Raw genomic sequence first — 27,411 nt, 5'->3', positions numbered from 1 at the left:
ATCTTCAAACATAAATATGTAGTACAATTTCACATAAAAGTAGTATTTCGTTTTCTTTATGTTTCATTTTCTTCATATACATATAGGTTCGCATGAAAGGCCAAAGCCAAGTCTTTTATTGATAATATTCTTGTTCCAATGAAGATCAAGCTTAGCCCCTTATTTTTAATAATAAACTTTTATGATATAATACTAAAATATAAATCTCATATACGTTATAAGAAATATATTATACATGAATTATAAGTAATAATGATGAATATTAGTTGAATATAATTATGAGATAATATGAAACTAATTTAAGGTATAAGTACAAATATAATATTTACATTTATACATTATAAACACAAGTCCAATAATAATTTATGAACGAATATGTTTTAAGTCTGTGTAAGGTATTGTGTCAAAAGCCAAGCCGTATTTTCAAATTTCGCCTACCGTTGAATCTATAAATTTGTAAAGCGGCACGAAGCAGTCATAAGTTTTCAATAACTGCTGAAGTGAGCGCGGGATGTCTTCAGCATTCTTATAAATATCCAAGAGGCAGACTATCAATGTAAATCTTTGAAGATTATATTGGGGACAGTCAAAGAAAATGTGATCAAGAGTTTGGATGGATAAATTACAGAATTGACAAGTTGGAGAATCTAAAACACCGATCCTAAATAAATGAGCACCACTACGAGAATGTCCCAGACGTAACCGACAAATTGTGGTGTAAAATTTTCTGTGTAAGTATTTTTTCTTTTTAACAAATCAGGGAGGAGAGATTTCGTTTTTAATGTCGGCTAACCATTTGCCCTTTGTTTGAACAACTTGTTGCCAATAATTCTGAGTCTTGCAAGAATGTACCTTTAAAATGAGACAGTGCATCTGTGTGTGGTATGGGAATGTTCAAAGCAGTATGTATCTGATTACTATTCACAATAGATTTAGCAAGATAATCAGCATGTTCATTTCCTTCCACGCCTATGTGTGAAGGAGTCCAGAATAAAACGATATCTTTTGTTAGGGATAAGCATTTATGTTTGTCTCTAATATTGTAAATGATGAAATTAGTTGTAACATTACATTTAGGATATTGTAAAGCTTTTAAAACACTCATGCTATCTGTTATAACGATCCAATTATTATATGACTGTTCTCCAATATATTCTAGAGCAGCATATATGGCAGCACATTCTGCTGTGTATATACTAGCCAAGGTATTTAACCTATGACCAAACCCACTCCGCAGTTGTATGTCATAAACTGTGATAGAGACAGCAGTATTACTTTTAGATCCATCAGTATAAAGTTGGTTATAATTTTGCCACTCTGACAACATACTATATACATCTTCCTTATATTTTAATGATTCATTAATAATAATTTTAATAGGTGTATATTTTGAATTATAAGAATTTAAATAACATGGCCAAAGAATACTAGAAAATAGATTATGATCACAAGAAAAATGTAACAAATCAGAGATGCCTTCTACTTGATAGTAGGAATTATTGTCAGTTCGGTTAATATAGTCCTTTATCTTTAATAGGAGTGGATGATTATTAATAGAAGTTAATTTGAGAAAGAATTTTGTTTGTAGATATTTGAATCTAAGAGCTAGTGGGGGAATATTACATTCTACTTGTAATGATATAATAGGAGTAGACCTAAAAGCGCCTGTTATGATCCTTAAGCATTTATTTTGTATTTTTTCTAATTTATTCACTAATGTAATTACTCCACCATAACAAAAGAAGGCATACTCAAAATGGCTACGGACTAATGACTTATATAGTGTTAGCAAGATGCATGGGTCTGCACCCCAATATGTACCAGCTAATGATTTCAGAATATTGCAGGCCTTTAATGCTCGATTTTCTAATATTTCGACATATTTGTGCCATCTAAAATTACTTAAAAAGGTAACACCTAAAAACTTTATTGAATTATCTATTGAAATTTCCTGAGTACCATAATATATTTTTGCATCTCTTATTCTTATAGAATGCTTTGAAAATATTACTACTTTGCTTTTGTCAATACTGACCTCAAGACTAAGATATTGAAAATAAAGCTCCGATTTTTTGAGTGCTACATTAAGATCTAACACAACATTTGATAAATTAAGTCCTGAACTATACACTACTAGATCATCAGCAAATTGGAGGTTAGAAACTCTATTACCCAAGACAATATTTATTTGATTTATGTAGATTATAAAGAGCAATAGACTCAAAATTCCGCCCTGTGATACGCCTCTATATGAATATCGAGGACCTATTAATTGGTTATTGACTCTAACATAAAGTTTACGACCATGCAAGAAATTGAATATCCAACTAACTATTTTTTCAGGGACATTTAAGGATAGAAGAATGGATGATAATTGTTCTAAATCAACATTATTAAATGCTCCTACAACATCCAAAAAACACCAGCCAATATATTATTGTCAATCTGGGCACTATGGATGTCAAGACATAAATGCCGTAGACTCTCACAAGCAGAACAACCGCATCGAAATCCAAATTGATTATTAGGTAAGAGGTTGTTACTTTCAATATAAAATATTAATCTCTGTTTTATTAATTGTTCAAAAATTTTACCAACACACGAGCTTAGTGTGATAGGACGATATGAATCAGCTGAACTAGAATCTTTCCCATGCTTTAAAATATGAATTAGACAGTCTGTTTTCCATTCTTCTGGAATAGTGGAGTTGTTGCATAGGAGATTTAATATTTTTAGAAACTTATTTAAGTTAGAAGAGAATTTGGTACTGTATCTGTAGAAACAATTATTATTAGAATATAAGTTCTTAAATTTCCTCATTTTATGTCCAAATCTGTTTCATTGGCGTTAACCTATTTATGGTGGAGCAAAAATCTGTCCAGGATTTACGACGTTCAAGTCTTAATATACATTTTTTCTTTGCTTGAGCTTGCTTAAAATGAATGTAGTTTTGGATATTACAATTTGATTTGAATAACAGATAAGCCTGCTTGCAATCTTCTACCAATTTAGTACATTTCCCATTCCACCAGGGAAGTTGTCACTTTCTTTCAGGTAGATGGGTAATATTGTTACAGTGATAGTTGGTTTTAGGTACTGAATTTTCTACCGCTCGAAGAATTATGGAACAGAAGTTATTGTAAGACATCTGTAGATTACAATTATTTATTTCAAATTGTTTTAACAAGTCATTTACTAAGTTCTGATATTGGTCCCAATTTACTATTTTCAGATTACTGTGTGGAGGAATGTTGGATGGAATTGAAGAAGATTCAGTTTCCGACACTACCATGGAAAATTTTGTGATTGTAGGCAAGTGATAGCTGCCCAAAGAGTCCTGATCAACTTGCCATTCACAGCACAGGAATAATGAAGATGATACTATTGTTAGATCTAGTCCATTTGGTCTCCAAGAATTAGTATCCACTGTAGTTGGTTGATCATTATTTAAGAGCATTAAGTCATTAACGTCCATTACATCCATGATGTCTCTCTCTACCTCTAGATTTGGTTCTATTACAACCTCAAATGGTATGGTGAGCAGTAAAATCACCAGCAATTATTAGTGGTTTTGGAATACTATGCAATAGTCTATTAAATTTAGATTTGTCAAAGTTAGGTACACTGTTGCCAGGACTATAAAAGCTAACAATTGAGATGTCTTTTTGTTTGTATTTAATTTTGATTGCTACATTTTGCAAGGAGTTATCAGAAAATGTTTCTAACTTTTGAAAATAAATGCCATTTCTAACAAAAATTGCTACACCATTGTGATCATTACCACAATCATTTCTTATTATTGTATAACCTCTGATAGAAAACTGTATATTTGGTTTAAGCCAAGTTTCTGATATAAGTGCTATGTGTATGTCCTGCTCATAAAGTAGGTTTTGAAGCTCAAGTCTGTTACTCAACAGACTTTGAGCATTCCACTGTACTATGTTAAGTTTGTGACAGTTGAATGTGACGTTTTATTTTTAATTTGTATGGTATCTTTAATAGCTGAACTAATTGCGTGTGAGCTAATGCTTTGATTCTGTGTTTTATTTAGTGTAATGACTTTGATTATTGATTCTGTGATTAGGTTCATTGCTGCTGGATTGGACAAAATTAAATTAATGATGTCTTGTGTGTTCTCTGTCTTCTTGAGTGATGGAAAGTTTGTTGGATGTTTAAATAAATCTTATAATGGTGTTTTACTTTTATTTTTACTATCCGATATCTTTTTTTGTTTTATAGGGCATTGACCTGATACTGCAAGATGGCACACTGGTAGACGCCACATCTTTAAGTGAACGTAATCTGGGAGTGAAGTAGATGACGCAAAGGTAATAATGACTGCCTGTGTAGGTTGTAATATAAAACCACTATCGGATTTGTTTTTTTTCATTATACGCCGAACAGAAATATTTTTTTTGTACTTGACAAAGATTTGAAATTTTTTTTGTTGGACATATCAATTGGTACGGAGGAAATCACTCCAGACAATTCAGTGGCACCAGCTGGGATAGACGCCTTAATATTTTGTTCCCTTAAAAATGTCGTGTTGTCTAGGAATGTATTAGCCAAATTGGGTCGTTCAAACACAACTCCTATCTTATATTTGTTGAGTTTCTTAAGATATTGAATGCCTTTAATGAAGCGCGATAAGTAGCTACTAAGAGTTAGCATGTCACGACTACCAAGTGGCTGTTCAGTGACACTCTCTATGAAGACTATAAATTCATGACCGGCACCTGCGTTTTCCGGATATCGGCGACAATAGTCGGCCATCCTATATGGCAAATAAAAGTCCTCGTGGTCTTCCAAAACTGTACGCGAATCGGAGTATTCGCTACTTTCAGAGGTGGAATCTAAAATAGACTCACCTTTATCTCGTTCCGGCTTGGTTTTTTCCGCCTTTTCGACATCTCTTAGGACAAACCTAAACCACTAAATATATAGACTATTACTTATAAGCGCGACAAATTAAATGATAAACATAATATACAAATACTTATATACTTTTCAAAAATATGAGGATTATATACAATATAATAGAAATATTTAATTTTATAGTTAAAAAGACCGCCCTAAGCAAACAAGAGTTCCCGCGCTTTTTTTTTCAATATACCAAAAATAATACAAAAATTCTCAGCTGACACTTTATTTTTTTTTATCGTTCGCTCGAGAGAGCAGGCAAGGGAACCAAGCCAAACTTACAGGTTGACACTTGAGTCTTGATAGCTCCAGCTTCCAAGATTGAAATTATTAGGTACTTTTTTTTTTTTTCTTTTGGCAATAGCGTTTACTTTTTGCCAATAACGTAAATTAAAAGATTGGGAAACTAAGTTAAAAAATAATACGGGACACGGGAAAGGATCAGATAAGTAGAAAAAGGATATTAAAAATTTCATAAATATACATATATACTTGCTACTTACACAACATTACAAATATTTAAACTTTAATATGATTCTGATGAATGAAAGATGACAATATTTTATAAAATTTACATGGATACATAATTAGACAGGATATACAGGTAGGAAAGTGGACATTAAGAGATATTAGATCATTCAGGAATGAGGAGCGGTCGTATAGAGAACATGAAAAGAAAATGTGATCTAGATCACATTTATCGGATTCACATTCACACATGTCAGTGATACAATGCCTAATCTATTAAGATGAACAGGAGTGCAAACATGACCCAAACGCATTCTTATGATAGAAGAACATATTAACTTATTGCATTTGGCACGGAAAAACCATGGTTTAAATGAAATAAGTGGCTGAAGGTTAAAATATTTCCTGCCTTTTGATTGACCAGTTTCAGTCCAAAGTCTATTCCAACAATCCTGAAGGTGAACTATAACCTAGATCCTGGCAAAAACTTTATAAGGGAAAATGTCGCCATCGACCACGGCTTCATTAGCTAGTTGGTCTGCTTTTATATTACCAGGAATGTCGCTATGGCTGGGGATCCATACAAACAACACAGAAAGACCAAAGTGATTGCATTTATTTAATAGATTTCTTAATTCTATGACAACAGAAGAAATGTTTTTTGATTTAAATGGGAACCTATTGAGAGACTGTAAGGCACTTTTTGAATCAGAGAAAATTATTGTTTTTGGAAGTTTAAATAGAATAATAAATTCAATAGCCTTAAAAATACCATAACATTCCCCAGTAAACACCGATGTTTCCGGAGGTAGTTTAATTTTCTGTGATATTTTAAATTGAGCGTGATAGACACCTACACCAACGGGATCCGAGGAGGAATGTTTAGACGCGTCTGTGTAAATATGATGGTAATCAACCCAAACAGTATTTTTAAGAAGACTAAACGAAAAATTTGTACTAATATCGTGCTTATTTAAATCTGAGTTAAAATTAATTTCTGGAAGCAACATTAATGCTTCAAAGCTAGTACTGAAAAGAGGATAATTAATGGATCGATGAATAGGAGCTTTTATGTTGATAAATTTCTTAAAACTATTGATTAGACAAGGTGGTTTTTTATTTGACCAATATGCAGATGAATCTATATAATGAGAAAGTTTCTGAAGTTTGTTATAAAGAGAGTGGTTAAGAAACTGAAAAGATCGGAATATAAATTTGTCTGCTAAATATTGACGACGTAGATGTAGTGGAGGATCACCACATTCTACTTGAAGAGCATTGATAGGACTTGACCGCATAGCACCAGAAACTACTCGTAAAGCTTTGGACTGTATGAGATCTAGTTTTTTAAATGCCTTAACACTACCAGGCTCCAGCAAGAATGTACCATAATCTAATATACTTCTTATAAGAGCATTATATAACAATTTCATGCAAAAAGGGTGCGCACCCCACCAAACACCTGACAGACATCTTAAAATATTAAGAGTACGCTCACATTTAGCATTTAGGTAATCACAATGTGGGATACCAGTTAGTTTCGAATCTAAGACAATTCCCAAAAACTTAACATTATCTTTAACTGGAATCTGATAACCCTCATAAAATATAGAAATAGGAGGAGGAGTTCTTGATCTCGTGAATAAAACTATTGTACTTTTTTCAGGTGATAGATCAAGGCCATTTAAGTCCAACCAAGTTTTTAAATTTATCAGCGGTTGTGTTATAGAAGAACTAGCTTTTTCAATAGAAATATCACGACAGTAAATTAATAGATCATCAGCATACTGAAGAACATTTACACAATTAAGTGATGATTTTAAATCGTGTGTATAAATATTATACAATATTGGGCTAAGTACTGATCCCTGGGGGAGGCCCTTTGAAACAAGTCGAGTAATTGACTTCCTGTCATCTGGTTTCAGGATTATGTATCTTTCGGAAAGCATGTTTATCATAAAATTTGTTAATAGCAGAGGTATATTAAGTTGTAAAAGCTTACTCTTTAAAATACTTATAACGACACTATCATAGGCACAATTTATATCTAAGAACGCAGCTATTACTGATTTATTATTCGAAAATGATAATTGAATATCAGAAATGAATATACTTAAGCTATCAATAGTACTTTTCCCACGTCTGAAACCGAATTGGGATTCACATAATAGACCGTTATGCTCAACAAACCATTCTAAACGATTTTTTATAAGATGTTCTGTAATTTTCATCAAAACAGAAGAAAGTGCGATTGGGCGATAGGCAGAATGGTCTGAAGAACACCTATTAGGTTTCAGTACGGGAATTATTTCTTGACGTTTCCACGTGGAGGGGATGTTACCAGATGTCACTATGGAATTTATAAGAGATAAATAATAAAATAAAGCATCATCATCTAAATGAGAGATAAAGGAATACGGAATACCGTCCAGTCCAGGAGCAGAATCCTTAACATGAGACAATACACCTTTTAGTTCAGTGAGAGAAAATATACTGTTTAAACCAAAACAGTTATCATTATTTATATTTATTACAGGGTAACCAATTATTAAGTCTTCAGGAACGAAAGGTGGAGCCAATTTATCTAAAAAGCTATTAACTAAATGAAAAGGGATTGATTTTGGAGATGAATCTTTGTATGCAGATCTAAACCTTCTTATATTTTGCCATACAAGAGATGGTTTGACATCAGGTGATATTGAATAGCAGAAATTTTTCCAGCCATCAAATTTCTTTTTCTTTAGAAATTTTGAAGTTTCTGACATACTCTTTGTAAGAATTTCAAAATTCTCATCAGTGGAGCATTGACAGTATGTAATTTCAGCATATTTTCTTCTCTTTACTGCCTCTGTACATTCGTTATCCCACCAAGGAGGAGAAGGAATAAAGCCCAAAGAGCTATTTTTACTTGGAAATATCTCATTGGCAACCTCAATAAAGATTCTTGCTAAAGAATCTGCGCACTGAGATTCTGTACCTGGATTAATTTTTGGAAGTGTAATAATTTTGTTTTTTATTAGATCTTTATATAAATCCCAATCAACATCATTAAGCTTATATTTTAAACGAGGAGAATAAGTTTTATGTAATACTTTATTGTTATTATTGGAGGTTGGAAATGATAATAATAGTGGGAAGTGATCACTACCAAAAGTAGATCGTAATGGATCCCAGGACAAAGAAGAAGCAAGATTAGGTGTAGTGACTGTTAAATCTGGAGCACTTGGGCCCTCGTCAGGATGAGAACGTCGTGTAGGACGACCATCATTTAATATACACAAATTCACTGAATCAAATATATCTATTAATGTGTTACCATAAGTATTAGAAGATAAGTAACCCCAGGATTCATGGCGACAGTTAAAATCACCAAGGATCATAAAAGGCTTCGGAAGAATGGAAATAATATCTTTAATTTCATTTAAGATTGCAGAAGAAGGATGAGGTATATAAATAGATACATAACAGATATTTTCAACTAAAGCAGCAATAATAGAAAAATCATTACTGTGAGAAGGAATAGAGAAGAGAGAAAAGGAAAGAGGGTGTTTCACAAGCATGGCTACTCCGCCATGCCCATCCACACGATCTTCTCTGAGACATGAATAACCTCGAATCTTAAATAAAGATCCTGGTTTCAACCATGTCTCTTGAAGAGCACAGATATAAGGTTTAAATTTATTTAATAAATAAATAAGATCACTTTTTTTAGGAGTGATGCTTTGACAATTCCATTGAAGAACTTTGTCCATTATTTGGTTTATAAATTTGAGTAATTGCAGAAACTAATATGGCAGCGTTGGACGGTGAAAATTCATTCGATTGACTAAGAGATTTTATAAGAGAAATAATTAAATCAATTACTGAGGATTCCAAAGGATTTTCATTTACTTTGTTAATTAATGCACATCCATTAGAGGGTTGGGGAATATTAAAATCCCTTAAAATTTCTTGGTGAGCAGATTTGTCATATCCTTTGCTAAGTGTAGGTGGAGGCTTTGGTTTAACAAAAACAGTTTTTTTTATATGAAGTATTGTTTATAGCTTTATGTGTTGAATGTTGATGCTGGGTTGAAAAAGTATTAGGAGTGATGTTAGGTGATGAGAGTAATGTATCTGCATATGAAATTCGAGAGACAGTTGGATGTATCTTTGAAGCTTCTGAATAGGAAATACAGTTTTTAGCCATTGATTCCTTTATAGCTCTTTGTCTTTCATATTCTAAACATTTTTTATCAGTTGCAATATGGGAACCTTTACATAAACAACAAGATATAAAATCATCTTGAACAGAGCAGTTATCACCACTATGTCCTTGACCACATCTAAAACATCGTGGTTTAGATCTGCATTGAGATTTCACATGACCAAACCGACAACAATTGTAGCATTGAATAGTAGGATATATATACAAGTCCACAGTAAGAGAAGTGTAGCACATATATACTCGTTTAGGCAAAAACTGTCCATCAAAAGTAAATACCACAGACTCAGTACATTTAAGATGGTTTTGTCCATCAATCATCATCTTTCGTTTTATTCTCCTAATTTTTATGATTGGGCCACAGCCAATAGGAACAGAAACATTATCTTTTATTTCCTCTTCAGACCACTCAGCTGGTACTCCTCTGACTATTCCTATTCTACTCACAGAAAATGATGGAATAAAAGCCTTATATTTTTCATTTTCTAAATTTTTGTTTTCAACAAAGTCATTTGCATCTTGGTACTTAGAAAAAGAAATAGATAACCTATTCCGGCCTATCCTTTTTAAACTTCCATTCACAATATTTTTAATAGAATTTCTTTTGAGAAAACGACCAAATGTAACTGGATGTAAAGTAACATTATCATCGGGAGATGAATACTGTTTCTGAATGTGTACAACAAAAGGAGCAGCATCTAATGAGTTATATAACAGCCTTGCAACAGGGCTGTGGCTGTTGTGGAGTGTCTGTGTTATTTTTTTGTATGTTCTCTACTACTATAGAAGAATTATTGCAGGAATCGACTTTGGAAAGAATTTGTTTATCACTAATGTCTACACATTTGCAATCACTTTCCTTAATATCCTTCTTATCACCAAAGACGACGAAAACGTCGTCTTTTATTACAGTGTCTGCATATTCTGGGTCGAGCTGACACTCTTTTACGGCCACTAGATGTCTGAGACACAGAACCATCTGTATCCATCGTGCTACCTTCGTCATTATGAGAAATTGTCACTACATGACCTATATCAGGGGCTGTCCCCCCAGGATCATCCGGGGGGTCCATCATATCATTGAAAAGTGAAGAAAAGAAGACTTACCAATAGGATGAAATTTACACAAATTAACACTTTAATAAAAACTAACTACTAAAATATATACAAACTACAACTTATCTGATCAAAATATCTAAATATTTACATGAAATTTAAAAATAAAATGAAAAATTATCAAAATTACGTGCGACCGATCTTAAGTTTCCCGCCCTTTTTTTTTATTAGGTACTTACTTTCAGCTCCAATACAAGGTAATCTTTTTTTTATTTTTTTAGTGGCACGGGATACAAGTCTATAGGCCTTTCAAGGTGATTTATACATTAATTCTGCCAACAATACTGTATAATTACTAAAATAAAAATATAATATAGTTGTCGAAACAACTATATTTAATCAGTATACAGAGCACATATTTTCTGTGATAAACAAAGTGGTAGATTGTAATGATAGTTACGAAGGTTTACGAAATTTGAGCACTTATCTTGAGATGGGTATAAAATGTTAAAGTGGCGTCAGGGCACGTGGCTTGATCGGAAATTTGTGAGACAGTCGTTGAAATTATGGATGAAAGTTGATTCTTCTGAGAGATTCACTTTTTAATGTAAAATTATTGTATTCGTTTTGAAGTTTTAATTTTTAATGTATTATAAATTGTTAAAATATTTTCGCACGATAGCGCAATAAATGAATATTGAATTTAACCACATAAATGCTAGTGCAAAATTATTCCCTAACCATTCCAAAATATTCAAAAATGCACAACGATAACGTTCAAGTTTTCACTTCTACCGGCACTCCCTGAGTGCAACCCGTATTTTTTTAAATAAGTTCCTGTATACTATTGTTATGTGTAATGAATCGAAAAATACTATATTCGTACTAAAAAAAATTGCCAATCCTCCCACTGCGACATGTACATATTAAACGTACTTTAAACCATAAAGAACTATTCACTATTACTATTAAAGTAAAAATATGCAACAAGTCTATAGTATAAAGCGGAGGAGCTCCACATTTAGCTATATTGGTAAATAGTATAGGTATCTGATTTATTTTATTATTTATCTATACTATTAATCATTTACAGAAAGAATCTTAAAAGCTAACATAGTCCCGCAAAACTGTTTGGACAGTTTGTCTGCAGGATCAAGTCTCTTGTTATACATTAATGCATATAACGATGCGTCTGGTGGTATGCGAATAAGAGGTATTTTTAAGAAATCTATTTTATTTTTTCCAAAAGTTTTGTATAGTTTCGGTAATCGTGTGCATACTCCCGAGTAACTGAGTAGGTATTGAATAATGATTATTTTTGATAGTACTTACCTAATTTTACGACATTAATATAATCATATCGAAGATAAGAAAATATTTTAATCTACTCTTATATTATTGCCTTTATATTGCTTTATATGTCTGATTTTTATGTTATTCGAGTATTGCGTAATCTAAGGGCGAAGGAGGCAGTGTGATGTTACCGAAGTCATGTATTATACCTTAGGTCATGTAGGCCTTGACATTATTTTGGATTTTTTGGATCACAAGCTGTATTACTACACATATTAATAAAAATAAATTGAGCTGTAAAAATAATGTTGGCTCATTCTTAGACTCTCGATATGCACACAAAATTTCATACACATCGGTTCAGCCATTTCAGAGGACTTTGGTAACAAACACCGCGACACGAGATTTTTATATATACATACTCATTCATTTCCATAAAAAGAAACTTAAATATTATTATGGTATTTCGGGTAATAAAAATGTTTAACTAATAAATTGACAGTAGATGGTAACCGATACCATACACAGAGTTTACAGCCAGTGTTACCAGCAGCAAAATTTTTGAATTTGCTGCCGTTTCTCAGGGACAGCTTTCAAGCCTCAGACAGATATATTGTATGTTTTACAAGTAGATATTAAAAATACACCCTAAAAAATATTTTGCATTATTTCGTTAACCTTTCCTTAATTACCTGCAATGACTATCGACAAATCTCTTCTTTGTTGCACACAACACTAGCAGTGCGATCTGATAAATATGATTTATGACTCAGTTCGCACGTTTGTAATGGCCCAACTATAGTACGGTCCTGTATTCACAACATTATGAATATGTAAGTATAGGATAAGTAGGCTATGCAATTTTCAGCAAATATAAAATATTTGGTGATTGGTCTGATACTGTTTTGTTTGTGTCGCTACTCGTTAAAAATTTCCAACAAAATAGTACCTTTTTTGGGAAAAAATATTTCCAATTTGGGGAAAATCCATGTTCACAAGCTGGAGAACCTGGCATACTAGAACAATCTTGAATATACACCGCCCGCACCCCTCGGCCCTAACCGGGCACCGGTACATACTACCTATTAAAAAAAAGTATCCTCTGTGAACCGAGAAGTCGGAACTGTCAGGTCAGCTGATAATTTAGTGTTTTGCGTAGTACAAATTTGTGTTTATTTTCATACATTACTATAAAATCATTAGGAATTGTTTAAAATGGCAACTGGAGTAAAACCTCGTGATGAAGATACTCAACTAACTCGATCAGATTTAGAAGCACTTCAAGATGCTATGAAACACAAAAATTTCCGTGAAATGTTGAGTGAATATTGCGAGGAGATACGTGACCCGGCGAATCAAGCCATCTACCAAAAGGAGATGACCCAACTTGAGAAGGAGCGTGGTTATGATGTTACTTTTCTTAATCCTAAAGCAGGTTATGTTATAAAAACGAGCGTAGCGGGTGATAGAAAGGCTTTTATTAATATTTGTAGCAATGAAAATATTGAAAAGCCAACGTGCCGACCTGAAGTAGAAGACGGCCGAAAAGGTCTTAATTGGCAACTTCCTTATTCAATAATACCCCCGCGAGAAGACTATAATAATAAAAAAGAGAGGTGTGTTATTTATGATGTTGTTTTCCATCCTGATACATTACGAATGGCTTACGCCAATAAACACTTTCGGGATCTAGTAAATAAAACCGCTTTAGAAGGTCTTCAAAAAACTTATGGCATACATTTAGATAATAATAATATCCGTTTTCCAAAATCTTACTATAAAGGAATGGCACTGCCTGCTGTGATTCGAAAGGAAGACCCCAATTTCAAACCTCCTGAAGATAATGAAGATGGTGAAACAGACCCAGAATTATTGGAGAAATTGTACCCTCAGCATACATATGAACAAACCAGGCCCAACAAATCTCATCAAGAGCGACAGCATAAAGTAAAATCGAAAAATATTGAATTTGCTCACACAACTGATAATGGTTATACCATACCAAAATATGTTATAAAACAGCAAAAGAATATTGACCTCCAAGAATATACATACCACAAAGATAGTAAAAAACATACAGCCATTCCCAGTCACATAGTTGTAGAAATCAATTTGCCTTTACTGTCTTCTACAAAGGAATGCATTTTAGATGTATCAGAAAAGCAATTAATACTGTCTTCAGAAAAACCAGCAAAATATAAGCTGAACATTCAATTGCCATATTCTGTGAACGATAATCTCGGAAATGCAAAGTTTGATATTACAAAACATCTGTTATTTGTAACATTACCAGTGATTGAAAGAAATATTCATTCAGAACGTGAAAGTATACTTAAGACTGATAGTGGTGTTGATAGTGAGGAAATGTCTGGGTCACACAGTGAAGAGGAATCTAAAGATAATTTAATAAAAGTATTAGCTTCGTCCCCATCCACTATGTCACTCAATGCTCCCACAATTCAAAATGCAACTACCGAGGAAGAAGAATTTTTGCTATCCACCATAGGCTACACTTTACCTTCTTATACATTTAATATGTTAGATGAAATTGTGGCATTTACCTTCCATGTCAAAAACACCGATCCAGAGTCTGTGATTGTAAGTAATAAGGGTAATGTAGTGCAAATTAAGTTCTCTTCAATTGGATCAGGATATGTTCCTGTCCATTATGCAGCTAAAATTGTCTTTGCGGAAGGTGTGCAATTTATTAGCGCCATGGGAGAAGCATGGGATAATAATTTAATATTACAATTAGAGGTGTCTGACAACATACCAACAGAATTTGAAATAGGTTTAACAAGTGATTGCATGAAAAAAGAAATTCTAGATGTTTCTCAAATTAAAATGAACAAAAAGAATGCTAATGTGGCCAGTATAACACAACAGGAAGATAACTCTGCAATGCCTCTTGTGGAAGTGACCAATCTAGGACGGGAGACAAATATTCTTGTTTCTTCCAGCAGTCAAAAAGAAAACATTATGGAAGAATGTTTTGAGGATACTGAAAATGAGAAAGAAGCAGATGATATAGTCTTTACAGAAACAAATCATTGTGTGAATAGTGCTAAGAGTATATTGAGGAAACCTATAGATATGAAGCGAACCTTTTCAGAGTCCAGCTATGATGTAGCATCATCAATGGATTATATCAGTTCTGATTGTATACCAGAAGAATCTAGCCTGAAGAAAACTGTTAGATTCAGTGATGTGATTGCAAGACAGTTTTACAGGTATATTTTACCAATCATTGTTAAAGAAACATTAGGTAGTTTTATTTAGTATAAAAATTTTGGTGTTGAAATTTTTAAAAAGGCATAAATAGCATTTATTTTCTCAAAATTGATTCCTCAGAATTCTTTTTGATGTCATTTGTAATATACTAGATAATACTACCACTTCAGAAACAAATGGTGCTCTGAGAGAGAGGAAGCGGCACAAGAAACTCTCCCAGCATTCTTTTTCTGCACTCTTTTTAATAAAATATACAATATTGTACTGTAATTGCTATTTCTGTAAAATAATGATAATCTAGCCCCAGGCTGTCAGATCATTTAGATATTCAGCTGTGGAGTAGTAGGATTTATGACACAGCCATTTTTTAATAAAACATTTAAATTTATTTATTGATAATGCCTGAACAGTGGCTGGGACTTTAAAAGTGTATACATTTACCCTTAAAGCTATTATTTATCTTATGAAGCCTACTAGAATTAGTTTCAAGCAATCCCTTATTTCTAGTGTTATAATAAGGAAAATCACTAAGCAAAAAGGTGACAATTTTTGTGAACATATATTGCATATTATGTATAATTTTTCTAATAGGTTCGGACTTCAATTTCTTCCAGATTTAATTCATCTATAGAAGGCCAAAAAAGAAAAAACCAACGTAGGAAAAGTAAAAAGAGAAGTCAGGAAAGGCAGAAAAGTGAAAGTGAAGCTGAAGAAGACTATTCTTACTCTTCTCAGGTATGTCAATATCCATGTATAATATAAAATTATACTAGTACCAGTGGCAGGCTCCTTTGCACAGGATGCCAGAGATTATGGGTACCACAACAGTGCCTATTTCTGCCGTGAAGTAGTAAAATGTAAACATTATTGTGTTTCTATCTGAAGGGTGCTATAGCTAGTGATATTACTGGGCAAATGAGACAACATCTCATGTCTCAAGGTGATGAGCGCAATACTTGTAGTGCAGCTCAGATTTTTTGGGCTTTTCAAGAGTCCTGAGTGGCACTGCATTGTAATGGGCAGGGCGTATCAATTACCATCAGCTGAATATTCTTCAGTATTTTATAAAAAAAAATACTGGATTAGTTTGACTGGGCTGTTGGCAAATGTGTGTATACAACAATACTTATACAATATCAAGTCTTTATTGAATAAAACAAAAATTACAAAAGATTTTATCGAAACATATTATCAAGTTAAAAAAAATATTTCAGTACAGCTATGGGTTTTAAACTGACTTTTCGTAAATATTCCTCCTATATTACAATGAAATAGACACAAATAAAATAAACATGGGTATGAATATGCTAATCAGTGATCTAATCATTGTTATCAACAAAAAAATGATGTGGTGATAAATGCTGTTATGAAACTTTCCATAACAAATATTGACACACTTTGTTTTATGTGTGCAAAGTAGGTATTGGGTGCTAATACAATGTGTGTGTTTGAGTCAACGACACTGATATTAGATCAATGCTATATCAGTTAAAATTTATATTGATGTACATATAGGCAAACTTTAATATGACAGCATAGTTCCACAGTTGATTGTTTATATGGGACTTTTCTAAGATCAATGTGGGCAGGGGGCAAAATTGGTGATGATATACAATTTTAATATAGTTTTTTTTAAGTGGGGACAAATGGGCAAGAGAGGCTTATGTGATGAGAGGTTGTGAGGCAACCGCCCATGGATGCAACAAGGGATGTGTTGCCAAAGAGAAGTTGTCCAAATGTGTTGAATAAAAAATGATCAATGTTAAGGAATAGTCAAAGAGAAAAATAGACATGTTGAACGAACATGTTTCAAGGGCAGCTAAAACGATTTTAGAAAAGTTATATTGTTACATAAAAACACGGAACTGATAAGACCTTATAAATCCTTTAGTTGGGATTATATTGTTTGCAGTGCTAAAGATATAGTCTGCATGTCTAAACATTGGTTAGGTATTAAGGGATATCCTTTACTTGGACTGGGATTAAATAAACAAATTTAATTTGAACCAATATTTATGGACCATGGGAGAGTCGAACCCGCGTTTCTAGTACCAGATTACCAGCAAAGGTTTTACAGTATCTACTTTACGGCTTAGCTGTAATAACCGCATATTCGAAAATTAACTTATTTTTTTAAATATCGCCAATGTTTAAAAGGCATAAAAGGTATTTATTTTCTCAAAATTGATTCCTTTAGAATTATTTTCGATGTCATTTCTAATATACTAGATACTACTACCGCTTCGGAAACAAATGGCGCTCTGAGAAAGAAGCGGCGCAAGAAACTCTCCTAGCATTCTTTTTTTGCGCTCTTTTTATTAAAAATATACAATATTGTACTGGCATTGCTATTGCTATAAAATAATCATAATCTACGACAGAGCCACAATAAAACATTTATAGATAATGCCTGAACAGTGGCAGGGACTTTATTATAAAAGTGTATACATTTACCCTTAAAGTTATTAGGTATCTTATGAAGCCTACTAGAATTAGTTACAGTTTGTTTTGTATCAAAGGTCTTTATTGAAATTTCTGTCAATTTGTTTTATTATACATCGTCATCCGGTTTCATAATGATAACATAATTTGTAATAATATGTAGCTAACTCAACAAAGAGTTTTTGTTATCATCATTTTTATGTAGGTCACGGAACAAGTTATGACTTTTTTCTGACTGATTGAGATATTTATTTGATTAACTAGCTTGCCCAGCAATCGTTGTATTACCGATGTTAAAATCGCGATACAAAAGTAACTGTTGATCGTAGATGGGTGAAAATTTGAAGTTGTATGTATTTATTAATGCTGACTCATAATCAATATTTAATAAAATATGTCAAAAAAATTAAAAAAAAATTTGGCGCGGACCACCATCTTAACATTTAGGGGTATGAAAAATAGATGTCCGATTTTCAGACCTGTTTAATCCGTTCCGTTCCATCCGTTTAATAGATGAAAACTATTTAATATCAAAATTAATGTTTATAAATATACTCATCGCGAGTGGATTTGTGTAGCTTGTCTGAAAAATTTCTGTCTAGGCTATCGCTGGCAACATAAGTATATTTAAATATTAGGGGTTAAAGAATGAAATTGCCGATTTGTACTGAATAATTGATTTTTTTTAATCAAACATATTTATTTAATCAAAACAATTACCATTATCATCTATACATTGCTGCCATCTTATAGGAAGGTCATTTATGTCATTGCGATAGAACTGTGGTGATCTCGATTCGGCAAACTGATTGAAAGCATTTTGTACTGCCACTGCTAGTTATGCTATCATTGTTCGGAGTTCGGCACATTACATCTGCCGTTATTGCTTAACCTGAACGGAGAGCTGTAGTGAATAACACCATCCTAGCCTACCATAGGGGTCAACCATTGCATTTGCACTGTTATCGTAAAGAATCCACTTTTCATCACATGTCACAATTCGTTCCAATATTCCTTCATTTCTGTAACAAGGCAACACAAGTTCCAACACGCGTTTCTTTTTGCAGATCAGTTAAATCATGGGGCGCCCATTTTTCAAGTTTTTATTTTATTGATTTGACGCAAATCAGTCAATATTGTTGGTAAGGTAACGTTAAACCATGCCGCTAATTCCTGGGTAGTTTGGCTTGGATCGGCTTCCACTATCTCTTTCAATTTATTGTTATTCACCTGTGTGGGCGGTCTTCCACATGGTTCATTCTTCAAATCAAAGTTTCCATCACGTAGGGTACCTTTTTAGATTTACCCTCTCCTAACGCACTCGTAAAATTTTTCAAAATTTAATAATGACTTTATGAGGACAGTGAAATAATATGCTATGCTATATATTGTGTCTTCCAAAAAAAAAAAAAACTTTTTTGAATCCTAATTGAATTTTTAATAAATGTTACCATAACAGAAAATTTTCAGGCAAGCTAGTTACTCGCGATTAATCTTATCATATTAAATTTGATATATTGTACTACTATAATATAGATACATATTCGAAAATCAATAGATATTTTCTTGACTCCGAGACATAAACTTTTCGATGGGCCAATCAAGAAGCGTTGTCATGTTAAATATAGTTTTCCATGGATAATGAATATTGAGTGTGGTATTTGAATATTGAAGTACATACTGATATGAACGATCGGCGCATTTCACGCTTTTGGGATATCGATGTTTATATAATAATAATAAACTTTTTTAGCAACATAATTACACTGCAGGATATTTTAGGTCGAAATTTATATCATTCAACAAAGGAACTTTTAACAAAAAAAGTAATTTCAACATAATGTGTAACAATAATAAAGAATAATTAATACAGACCTAGTGGAATTTAAAAAGGAATATGAAAACAAAAACATTAAGGAGCTATGCAATCACTTTAGTGTTGCCAATCGTTGTTTACATTCGCGGCATCCGCGTCGTTGCCAAGACACAGCTCCATATTAATAGATGACCGCCTATTAATAAGTCAACTCGTAACCTAGTCTATGTTTAATTATGGCCGCTATTCAAAGAAATCGCCAAAATAGCACACAATTGAGACCACTACTTGACAGTTTTAAAGTTTATATTTTTACAAAAAATCATTACATTACATTATATAAGTCTACAGAATATGAGTCTAAGTAAATTCATTTTTAACCGACTTTTTTTTTTATGTTTGTTACCTCAAAACTTTCGACTGGCACTGAACCGATTTTGATACTTCTTTTTTTTATATGAAAGCTGGTGCTTCCCGTGTGGTCCCATTGAAATTTGTTCCAGATCGGACAATGGCATTCATGAGAAAACCATAAGTCTTAAATTAGCTATATGTATGTGGATGATAAATTTACGAATAACTCAATATCGCGCCAACCGATTTCGATGATTCTTTTTTTATTGGAAAGGATATATATACTTCAAAGGTAGTTGTAAGAGTCTGGTTAGGCTATGATGATGGGATCCAGGACAAAGTAACGGAACTCTTCAAATCATCATTCATACTCGGCCGAATCTTTTTATTATTTTTGTTATTGTCAAGTAATTGTCGTAGTCGAATATGATGATCAATGGGACTCCTCAACGATTTATAATAAGGGTGCCATCTGTGGCAGAATTTCCAACTGTCTGTAATCGCAAAACGCTTACGTTCATTGCTGCATTGAAAAATTTAGTATATCTACACATATTTAGACAAATTGTTAGTTAGTGTACTTCAAATTCTCTAAAAATCAAATAATAAAGAAAATATTAAAAAAAAAAAAACCGACTTCAAAAACACTATTCCAAAACAATAGATACAATATGCACTACAAAAAGTATAAAAATAATTGCGTATTTTTATTGAATGTTATTAATTAATCTAATTCTAGTTACGATTATTGTTATTTTTGGAATCGGTGTCCTTCCGCCGCGACCTGCTCCCGGCGCTCGCCTCCTCACGACTCAAGCACATCTCACCTATAACTATGTATGTAGTTACAAACCTATCTTGGATGACACCGACTCCAAAAATTACAATAATATTGTTTTGGAATAGTGTTTTTGAAGACGGTTGTTTTTTTGTTAAATTTTTTTTTATACATTCTAACTCTTTAAGGCAATTGGTCCCAAGCCTTATCGCAAATTATTCATTACTTCAGGATTTTCGGACTTTGTAACCATAACGATACTTATACTATTGCTTGTAGGTAATAATATTACATTCATATAACTGTTGATTAGTTGGATATGGTACAATTTATATAGATCTTAAATTCGGTGACCAAACTGGCATCAACTCGGATTCAAGAAGTGGGTAAATCTAAAATGGTTTCTGTAATTTATTCTATTAAGTCTTTCCTTTTATCTATCTTTCCTGAAAAAGTGCGACGTGGTTTCTATATGAAGGGGCTTCTGTCACATATGTACAACGTTAGTATAAATAGAACATAGATCACTTACGGTCGTTTTCTTTAACGTATCTCTAGTTATGGATAAATTTCTATCACTGTTTAATGACAAGATCTTATCTATCCATAGTTACGTCAAATATAGGTTAGATGTTAGATGATAGGTTATTTAAATGTAGGTAAGCGTAAAAGGATAGATTTGTCTAACTCTAGTAAGTTAAACTTAGGATACATAGGTTATTGAAAACGGCCGTTATACGTCTTACCTTAGACAGACTGTGAAAACGTCGAAAAAAAAATTGAGGTTGACTGTTACCTCTATTTTGAAGAATGCACGCACAATGTGACATACAAACGCGAGTTTCATCGGTTGTCTAGCAGAAAGAGGTTCTATCTATATAAATTATTTAAGAGATAGAAGTCGTACGGTAAATGTCCCCTGGCAAAATGATATCGAAAGGCCTCTCACATCAAAGCCTAAACGATGCTCCCAGCTTGTTTCTCAAATATTTTAATAAGACTATATGTAATAATTCTTGGGTAATGTAACCGTGATTCAAAAATCGGTGATTTCATTTGCTAGAGTGTCCCTTCCGATCTGCAAAGAAATTTAACCGATTTTTTTTTTCAAAAAGCAAACACATTCAAATTTTAAAGTATCCCAATTTTAATTTTGGCCTACCTTGTACAATGTAAACAGTTCGTGGTGATTGTGTACTAAGTGATGGTATTGATCAAATATTAGAGACTAAAGCAAAGCGCTATCTTAAAGATAATAATGTAAGCATATATGTTGACTTGTTTACTATTAAATTCGACTTCGCTTAAAATGCATCATTGAAATCATTGGATAAATGTGAAATGGCCACCATTTCATCAGCGACTTACTAGCGAAATCTAAAATCTGTGATTTGAGAGATTGTACAGCCAATCAGGAGAAACGCGAAACATTTTATTTAAAAACAAACAAACCTGTAATGAATGTTTCAAATGTTAGTAAGTGTCTATTATGGGGCCGTTTTCAATAACATATCTATCCTTAGTTTAACTTACTAGTGGTAGACAAATCTATCCTTTAACGCTTACTTAAATTTCAATAACCTATCGACATAAAGCATTGGACTATAACTATATTGGACATAACTATGGATAGATAAGATATTGTCATTAAACGGTGACAGCAATGTACCCGTAACTAGAGATACTTTATTGAAAACGGCCGCAAGTCAACATTAATCAAATAACAGACACTTAGAATATAAGCGGTATTTCTGTTTTTATTCATTTTCAAATTATGCAATTATTAATTGATAAAAATCATCAGTTGCAGTCGCAGAAGACAAGACCAAAATCAGCTTTAAAACAGAGACGGGATAGCGGCCTCGCAGACACATCCGACGCGGAAGTTGACAATAAAGGTACTGTGTCCGATTCTGAGGTTTGTTACAACAATAATTGTAACAACGACACCGATGAGAATTCCAACAGCAATAAACAAAGGAGTAAAGACTCAGATCTTGATACTTATGAAAAAGTAACGAAAGCAAAACCTACTCAATTTGAAGCTGAAGATAAACCTAAGAAAAATCCTAAAGACGTCAGCAAAAGGGAGACATCTAGTGAAATTAAACATAATACCGACATGTACAATCCAGACAAATTAAACAAAGGTCGGTATCAAGAAGTGAAATTCAAAAACGATCTCATTTTCGATTTGGACATGTAATAACTGCCATTTATTTATAGTTATTCCATAATATTATTGTGTTATAGAATATAGATCCTTATTGCACCAGTGATTATGGTTATTTTAGATTGTAACTATGTTTCGTGATGGCGCACGATTACGGAATTAGTGTTATGAAGGTACTGTTCGATTGATGTGTTTGTAATATCCACTAAATTATGTTCCTTTCCTAATTTAAAAATGTCCTGTTATCGTAGAAGTTTGTGACAATGGTTGAATTATCCGAAACAATTGAGCGTGAAATTGTATGTTATTAGATACGTGAATATATTGAAATTGATATTTTTAATTAATTCTGCTGTCTACTACAACTACAGCATAATTTGTAATACCTACTAGATTCTGTTGACCCACTTATAAACGAATATTCATATTTTATTACGTTGTGTCATGTACTATACTGTTATATTTAAGATGGTGTATATCTTAACGCATAGTCACACGAAACATGAAAAAATAACGCCTCATTGCAGAAAAAAATTCATCATCAAACATCAAATGAAAATAAATGTTACGTAAAAAAAAATATAAAAAACACGCTTTTTATAGAAGATCGAACTAAAAAATAGAAAAAAATAGGATGTAAGTATTCGGGAATAATGTAGTCTAAAGCCATTCAGTAATGTGTAGTCTTAGTTAATATATAGTTATAAATAGTAGTTAACACACACGCTTCTTACAGGAAACCGGAAAAAAAATATAAAATCTATTTTAAAATTTTAAATTAACCTCAATTCCTGCAATATAGACGTTAGATGAACATTATATAATTTAACAAAATTCTTATTTTGCAAATTGAAAAATGGGATAATTTTATCAAATTAATTTATTGTCATCGGTCCTCGATAAATCGACGAAGTTTGAACGAAATCTTAGGTTTTAAAATGGGTCAAAATGCGCCCAAATGAGTCGGTTACAAACAAACATACATACAGGTAAAGCTAATAAAAAGCGCGTAATCAAGTCAGACCAGAACAGCATTATTTGCTAGATATTACTTCTCACAGCCTCTTTGCAGCATTATTTGCTAACTGCAGTAATCCCGAACTGATACGATTAAGGGATTTTCAAACTAAGAGCTACTCTAAACTCAATGGTCAGCAAAAAAATTCCAAGAACTATGCTATGGCAGCATGTTTATAACAGCTCGTGAGCTGCTGCTCTTTCCATTAAAATTGCAAACAACGCGAACGGTTGATTTAACTTATTCTACAAATCTAGGGTGAAATATGTATTGGTGTTATTTATTACGTGCGTGTGTTTATTTTAAAATAATATGCGTGTAGGTATACATCATCTTACAATTCCTTTACGAATTGTGTTTGTTACATTGTTTATAAGACATTTGGACAATTATTTAATTCTTTAATTTGAATTCACTTCAGACAATGCATACTTTCTACGTGTTTACTACAATTAGTACAAATTAGATTTACAATTACATTAGAATAAGACAGAGCACAATAATGCACTCTGCACTATGTATTATCTTATAGAAATGTTTAGTTCCAGTCTAAATAAAAAATTCTAATGATCTTATCAACTTTAATGAATTTCGCTATCTACTATTGTAATGTACGTATAAAGTTTTACATTTTCAGTCATCTTGTTACGGTGCCTAATGAGTGGTTATGCAGCATAAAGGATAGAATTAAAAACGATATAAATGAAATTTTATAGTTTGTACAGCTTTAATCAAAATTTTACAGCAAATTCATATCGAATATACTTTGATTACTATTACCAATAGTAATTAGTCTAAACATTAAAATATACACTGGTCACTGAATTTAGATAATTTCGGTCATCGACCTGTAACTGTCTGTCTTTTTCGCTCGCGTATCTTTCTATCTCGTACGCAATAAGCTCCGTTATATTCAATATGTTTTGGTACAATTGCTCTTTCACAATCCCGGTTTGAACGTTTAATGAGACTATTGTCATTATACTTGCATTTATTTTTAGTTTTAACTTTTAGTAGAGGGTTTGTTTTAATGAAAATATTGTTAAGTCTGCTACTACATTATCATTTATGTTATTTTAATCGAGGAATGATGTATTTTTAGTTATAACTACGACGGTAGCGGGTACGTACTTATGCAAATTGTTGTCAATGAGAAAAGCCGCTTTATTTAAATTGACACAATAGTTGTCACTGAGGACTAGCGTACATAACCAGTGAAAAAATGATTTATTGGGAACGGCCGTAAATATCATGTTCCAACTATTTTAATTAGTCTGTTTATTATACTAGACTTCGTAACACACAAGTGCGTTTGACCGAAGTAATACTAAACGATAAGAGATAACTCAAAATATTGTTAATCGCCTAAGGAAAACTTCTGTCATCCAAAAATGTGTGATTACTTGAGTCATCCTGAGATTCTGTAAAAAGCTTTCGAGTTCATACACCAAGTATAGTAACTAGACAAATTGATAGTTTCCGTCTCACTCACATGAGAAAAAGAAAAATTTATGCGAGTCTTAAGTAAAGAAATGAGATAGAGTGATTAGATTTTTTGTTTCGCCATGCGTGCCGGTTTTTTCAAGGTCACACCCGGTGTGCTAAACAAACTTGACAGCGCTGCACAGAAAACTAGTGAAACGTGTGAAATATCCACTATTTATTCAACATCAGTGACAATTTTAAATAGAATCGAAGGAAATATGGTGCGATGTTGTGTTTTACGATGTAAAAGTGATAGTACAAGAACACTTGTGTTATATTATGTACCTATATATATAGGATATTGTCTGTCTCATGTTGGCCACGCCAAACCGATGTCAAGTTACTATAATTGGTCTATGGTTTCGAGGTACCGATGCTATGCCATTAGTGATAGTGTATTGGCGGCCTTATGAAGTTACGTGTGTTATAATGGCTAATCGTAACTTAGTATTATGATGTTTCAAATAATACAAACTATTAAAAATATATTGGTTTTTATTTCTTATATTCCAATATTGAGTTATTTTAATCAGCGCTTTTATTAAGTTGTAATGAGACGAGGAGAGGTTAGGCTCACGTACCACCGATCATGCAGGGAGATCTGTTCACGACTTCGCCTTAGCATATCGTCTGACGCAACTGGTTATTGCGCCAACGCGAATTCCAGATGTGGAAGATCATATACACCTTCACTATTGAACCTTCTGTTGACCTCACATCCGGACGGCTTCTTAGGCTGTCGCCGCGTGTGGCACTATAGGTCAGCAGAGTTCGACGAGATGCGGTATTTTTTTGCATCCTACCCGTGGAGGCTGATCTGTTTTTCGCTGGGTGATCCAGATGCCGCTGCTGACGGTGTTGCTGATGTGGTAACTTTTTTTTCCATCCTCCTGTGTGCCTATCGGTGGCAGGTCCCAACCATGGTTTGACCGCTCCTGCAAAATGGCCTCTCGCCTATCAGGCTTGGGTCAATGCGGTGGTATCTAAGGATGTGACTTTCAGCGAACTTAAAAAACACTTCATCATGCCTCCACGTCCTTCAAAAGCTTATTGCTGACGCGAAGTCGAAGCGCATTGGCATAATTGGCGAGAGACTTGCACGCCTTCCCTCGGGAACTCGTTCGTACTGGTCGCTCGCCAAGGCTGTCCAAGGAAACTTCTGCCAGCCAGCCATTCCGCCACCGCACAGGGATGATGAATCGCTGGCCCATGATGCGAAAGAGAAAGCTAATCTCTTGGGCTCACTCTTCGCGTCTAACTCGACTCTGGATGACCAAGGTGCACAACCACCGCATATTCCGCGGTGCGAGTGATAGATGCCGGAGGTAGAAATCCGGCATGGCGCCGTGCTTAAGACGCTTCTCACCTTGGACATTCACAATTCGAGCGGGCCCGATGGCATTCCCCCGATAGTGCTGCGGACATGTGCTCCGGAACTGGCGCCGGTCCTTACCCGTCTTTTCCGGCTCTCCTACTCATCAGGCGTAGTCCCGAAATTATGGAAGGCGGCTTTAGTGCACCCTATCCCAATAAAAGGTGTACGCTCGGATCCGTCCAACTACCGCGCCATTGCCATTACCTTCATTTTCTCCAAAGTAATGAAGTCGATCATCAACCGCCAGCTCTTGGGATACCTAAAGAAGCACCAGCTGATCAGTGACTGCCAGTACGGTTTCCGTCAGGATCGCTCAGCTGGTGATCTTCTTGCATACCTCACCCATAAATGGGCGCAAGCGGTTGAGTCGAAGGGAGAGGCGTTGGCGGTGAGTTTGGTAATAGCAAAGGCCTTCGATCGGGTGTGGCATAAAGCGCTTATAGCGAAACTGCCATCCTATAGGCTTCCCGAGAAGTTGTGCAAATGGGTCGTTAGCTTTTTGGCCGATCGGAGCATTAAGGTTGTTATCAACGGTGCATGCTCGGACTTAAATCGACAACTTAGGACGACATAAACGCTGGTGTCCCGCGTGCTATCCCTTACACTGTTTCTTCTGTATATCAATGATATGCTGCAAATCAGCAGTATTCATTGCTATGCAGACGACAGCACAGGGTATGGTTCCTATACCGGCCGTGCCAACATGTCCCGGGATAGCGTCGACGAGAACCGGAACAAACTTGTGTCTGAAATCGAGACTATGCTTTGCAAAGTCTCGGAATGGGGCCGACAAAATTT

At 33.7% G+C, this 27,411-nt stretch overlaps 1 protein-coding gene and 2 long non-coding RNA genes across 4 annotated transcripts; all 3 read left to right on the top strand.

The window, feature by feature from the left end:
• The first annotated feature begins 462 nt into the window (after positions 1-462).
• On the top strand, positions 463-7,371 carry LOC126966564 (uncharacterized). 2 transcript variants are annotated; one of them, XR_007729754.1, is made up of 4 exons: positions 463-731; positions 2,344-2,528; positions 4,240-4,328; positions 7,055-7,371. It is a non-coding gene; the product is annotated as an uncharacterized LOC126966564 (long non-coding RNA). The 2 variants fall into 2 exon arrangements; XR_007729753.1 differs by lacking the exons at positions 4,240-4,328; positions 7,055-7,371 and adding an exon at positions 3,233-4,217.
• A 104-nt stretch (positions 7,372-7,475) lies between these two features.
• LOC126966563 (uncharacterized) lies at positions 7,476-10,838 on the top strand. Its single transcript, XR_007729752.1, has 3 exons — positions 7,476-8,080; positions 8,500-9,342; positions 10,505-10,838. It is a non-coding gene; the product is annotated as an uncharacterized LOC126966563 (long non-coding RNA).
• Positions 10,839-12,758: 1,920 nt separating this feature from the next.
• On the top strand, positions 12,759-25,724 carry LOC126966481 (protein kintoun). Its single transcript, XM_050810559.1, has 3 exons — positions 12,759-15,171; positions 15,787-15,907; positions 22,373-25,724. The coding sequence occupies exons 1-3, from the start codon at positions 13,157-13,159 to the stop codon at positions 22,766-22,768; spliced, it is 2,532 nt and encodes an 843-aa protein (XP_050666516.1). The 5' UTR covers positions 12,759-13,156; the 3' UTR covers positions 22,769-25,724.
• The last annotated feature ends 1,687 nt before the right edge of the window (positions 25,725-27,411 follow it).

This window comes from Leptidea sinapis, chromosome 10 (genome assembly GCF_905404315.1).
Source record: "Leptidea sinapis chromosome 10, ilLepSina1.1, whole genome shotgun sequence".
NCBI classification, from domain to species: Eukaryota; Metazoa; Arthropoda; class Insecta; order Lepidoptera; family Pieridae; genus Leptidea; species Leptidea sinapis.
Note: the sequence above shows the minus strand (reverse complement) of the source record. Positions and strands in the feature narration are given on the sequence as shown.

What these genes read in the sequence shown, in the direction of transcription:
- LOC126966481 (XM_050810559.1), top strand. Translation starts at nt 13,157, where the DNA reads ATGGCAACTGGAGTAAAACCTCGTGATGAAGATACTCAACTAACTCGA. An exon ending in ATTGCAAGACAGTTTTACAG is followed by an intron (nt 15,172 to 15,786) that starts GTATATTTTACC and finishes AATTTCTTCCAG; the next exon opens with ATTTAATTCATCTATAGAAG. An exon ending in ACTATTCTTACTCTTCTCAG is followed by an intron (nt 15,908 to 22,372) that starts GTATGTCAATAT and finishes CATCAGTTGCAG; the next exon opens with TCGCAGAAGACAAGACCAAA.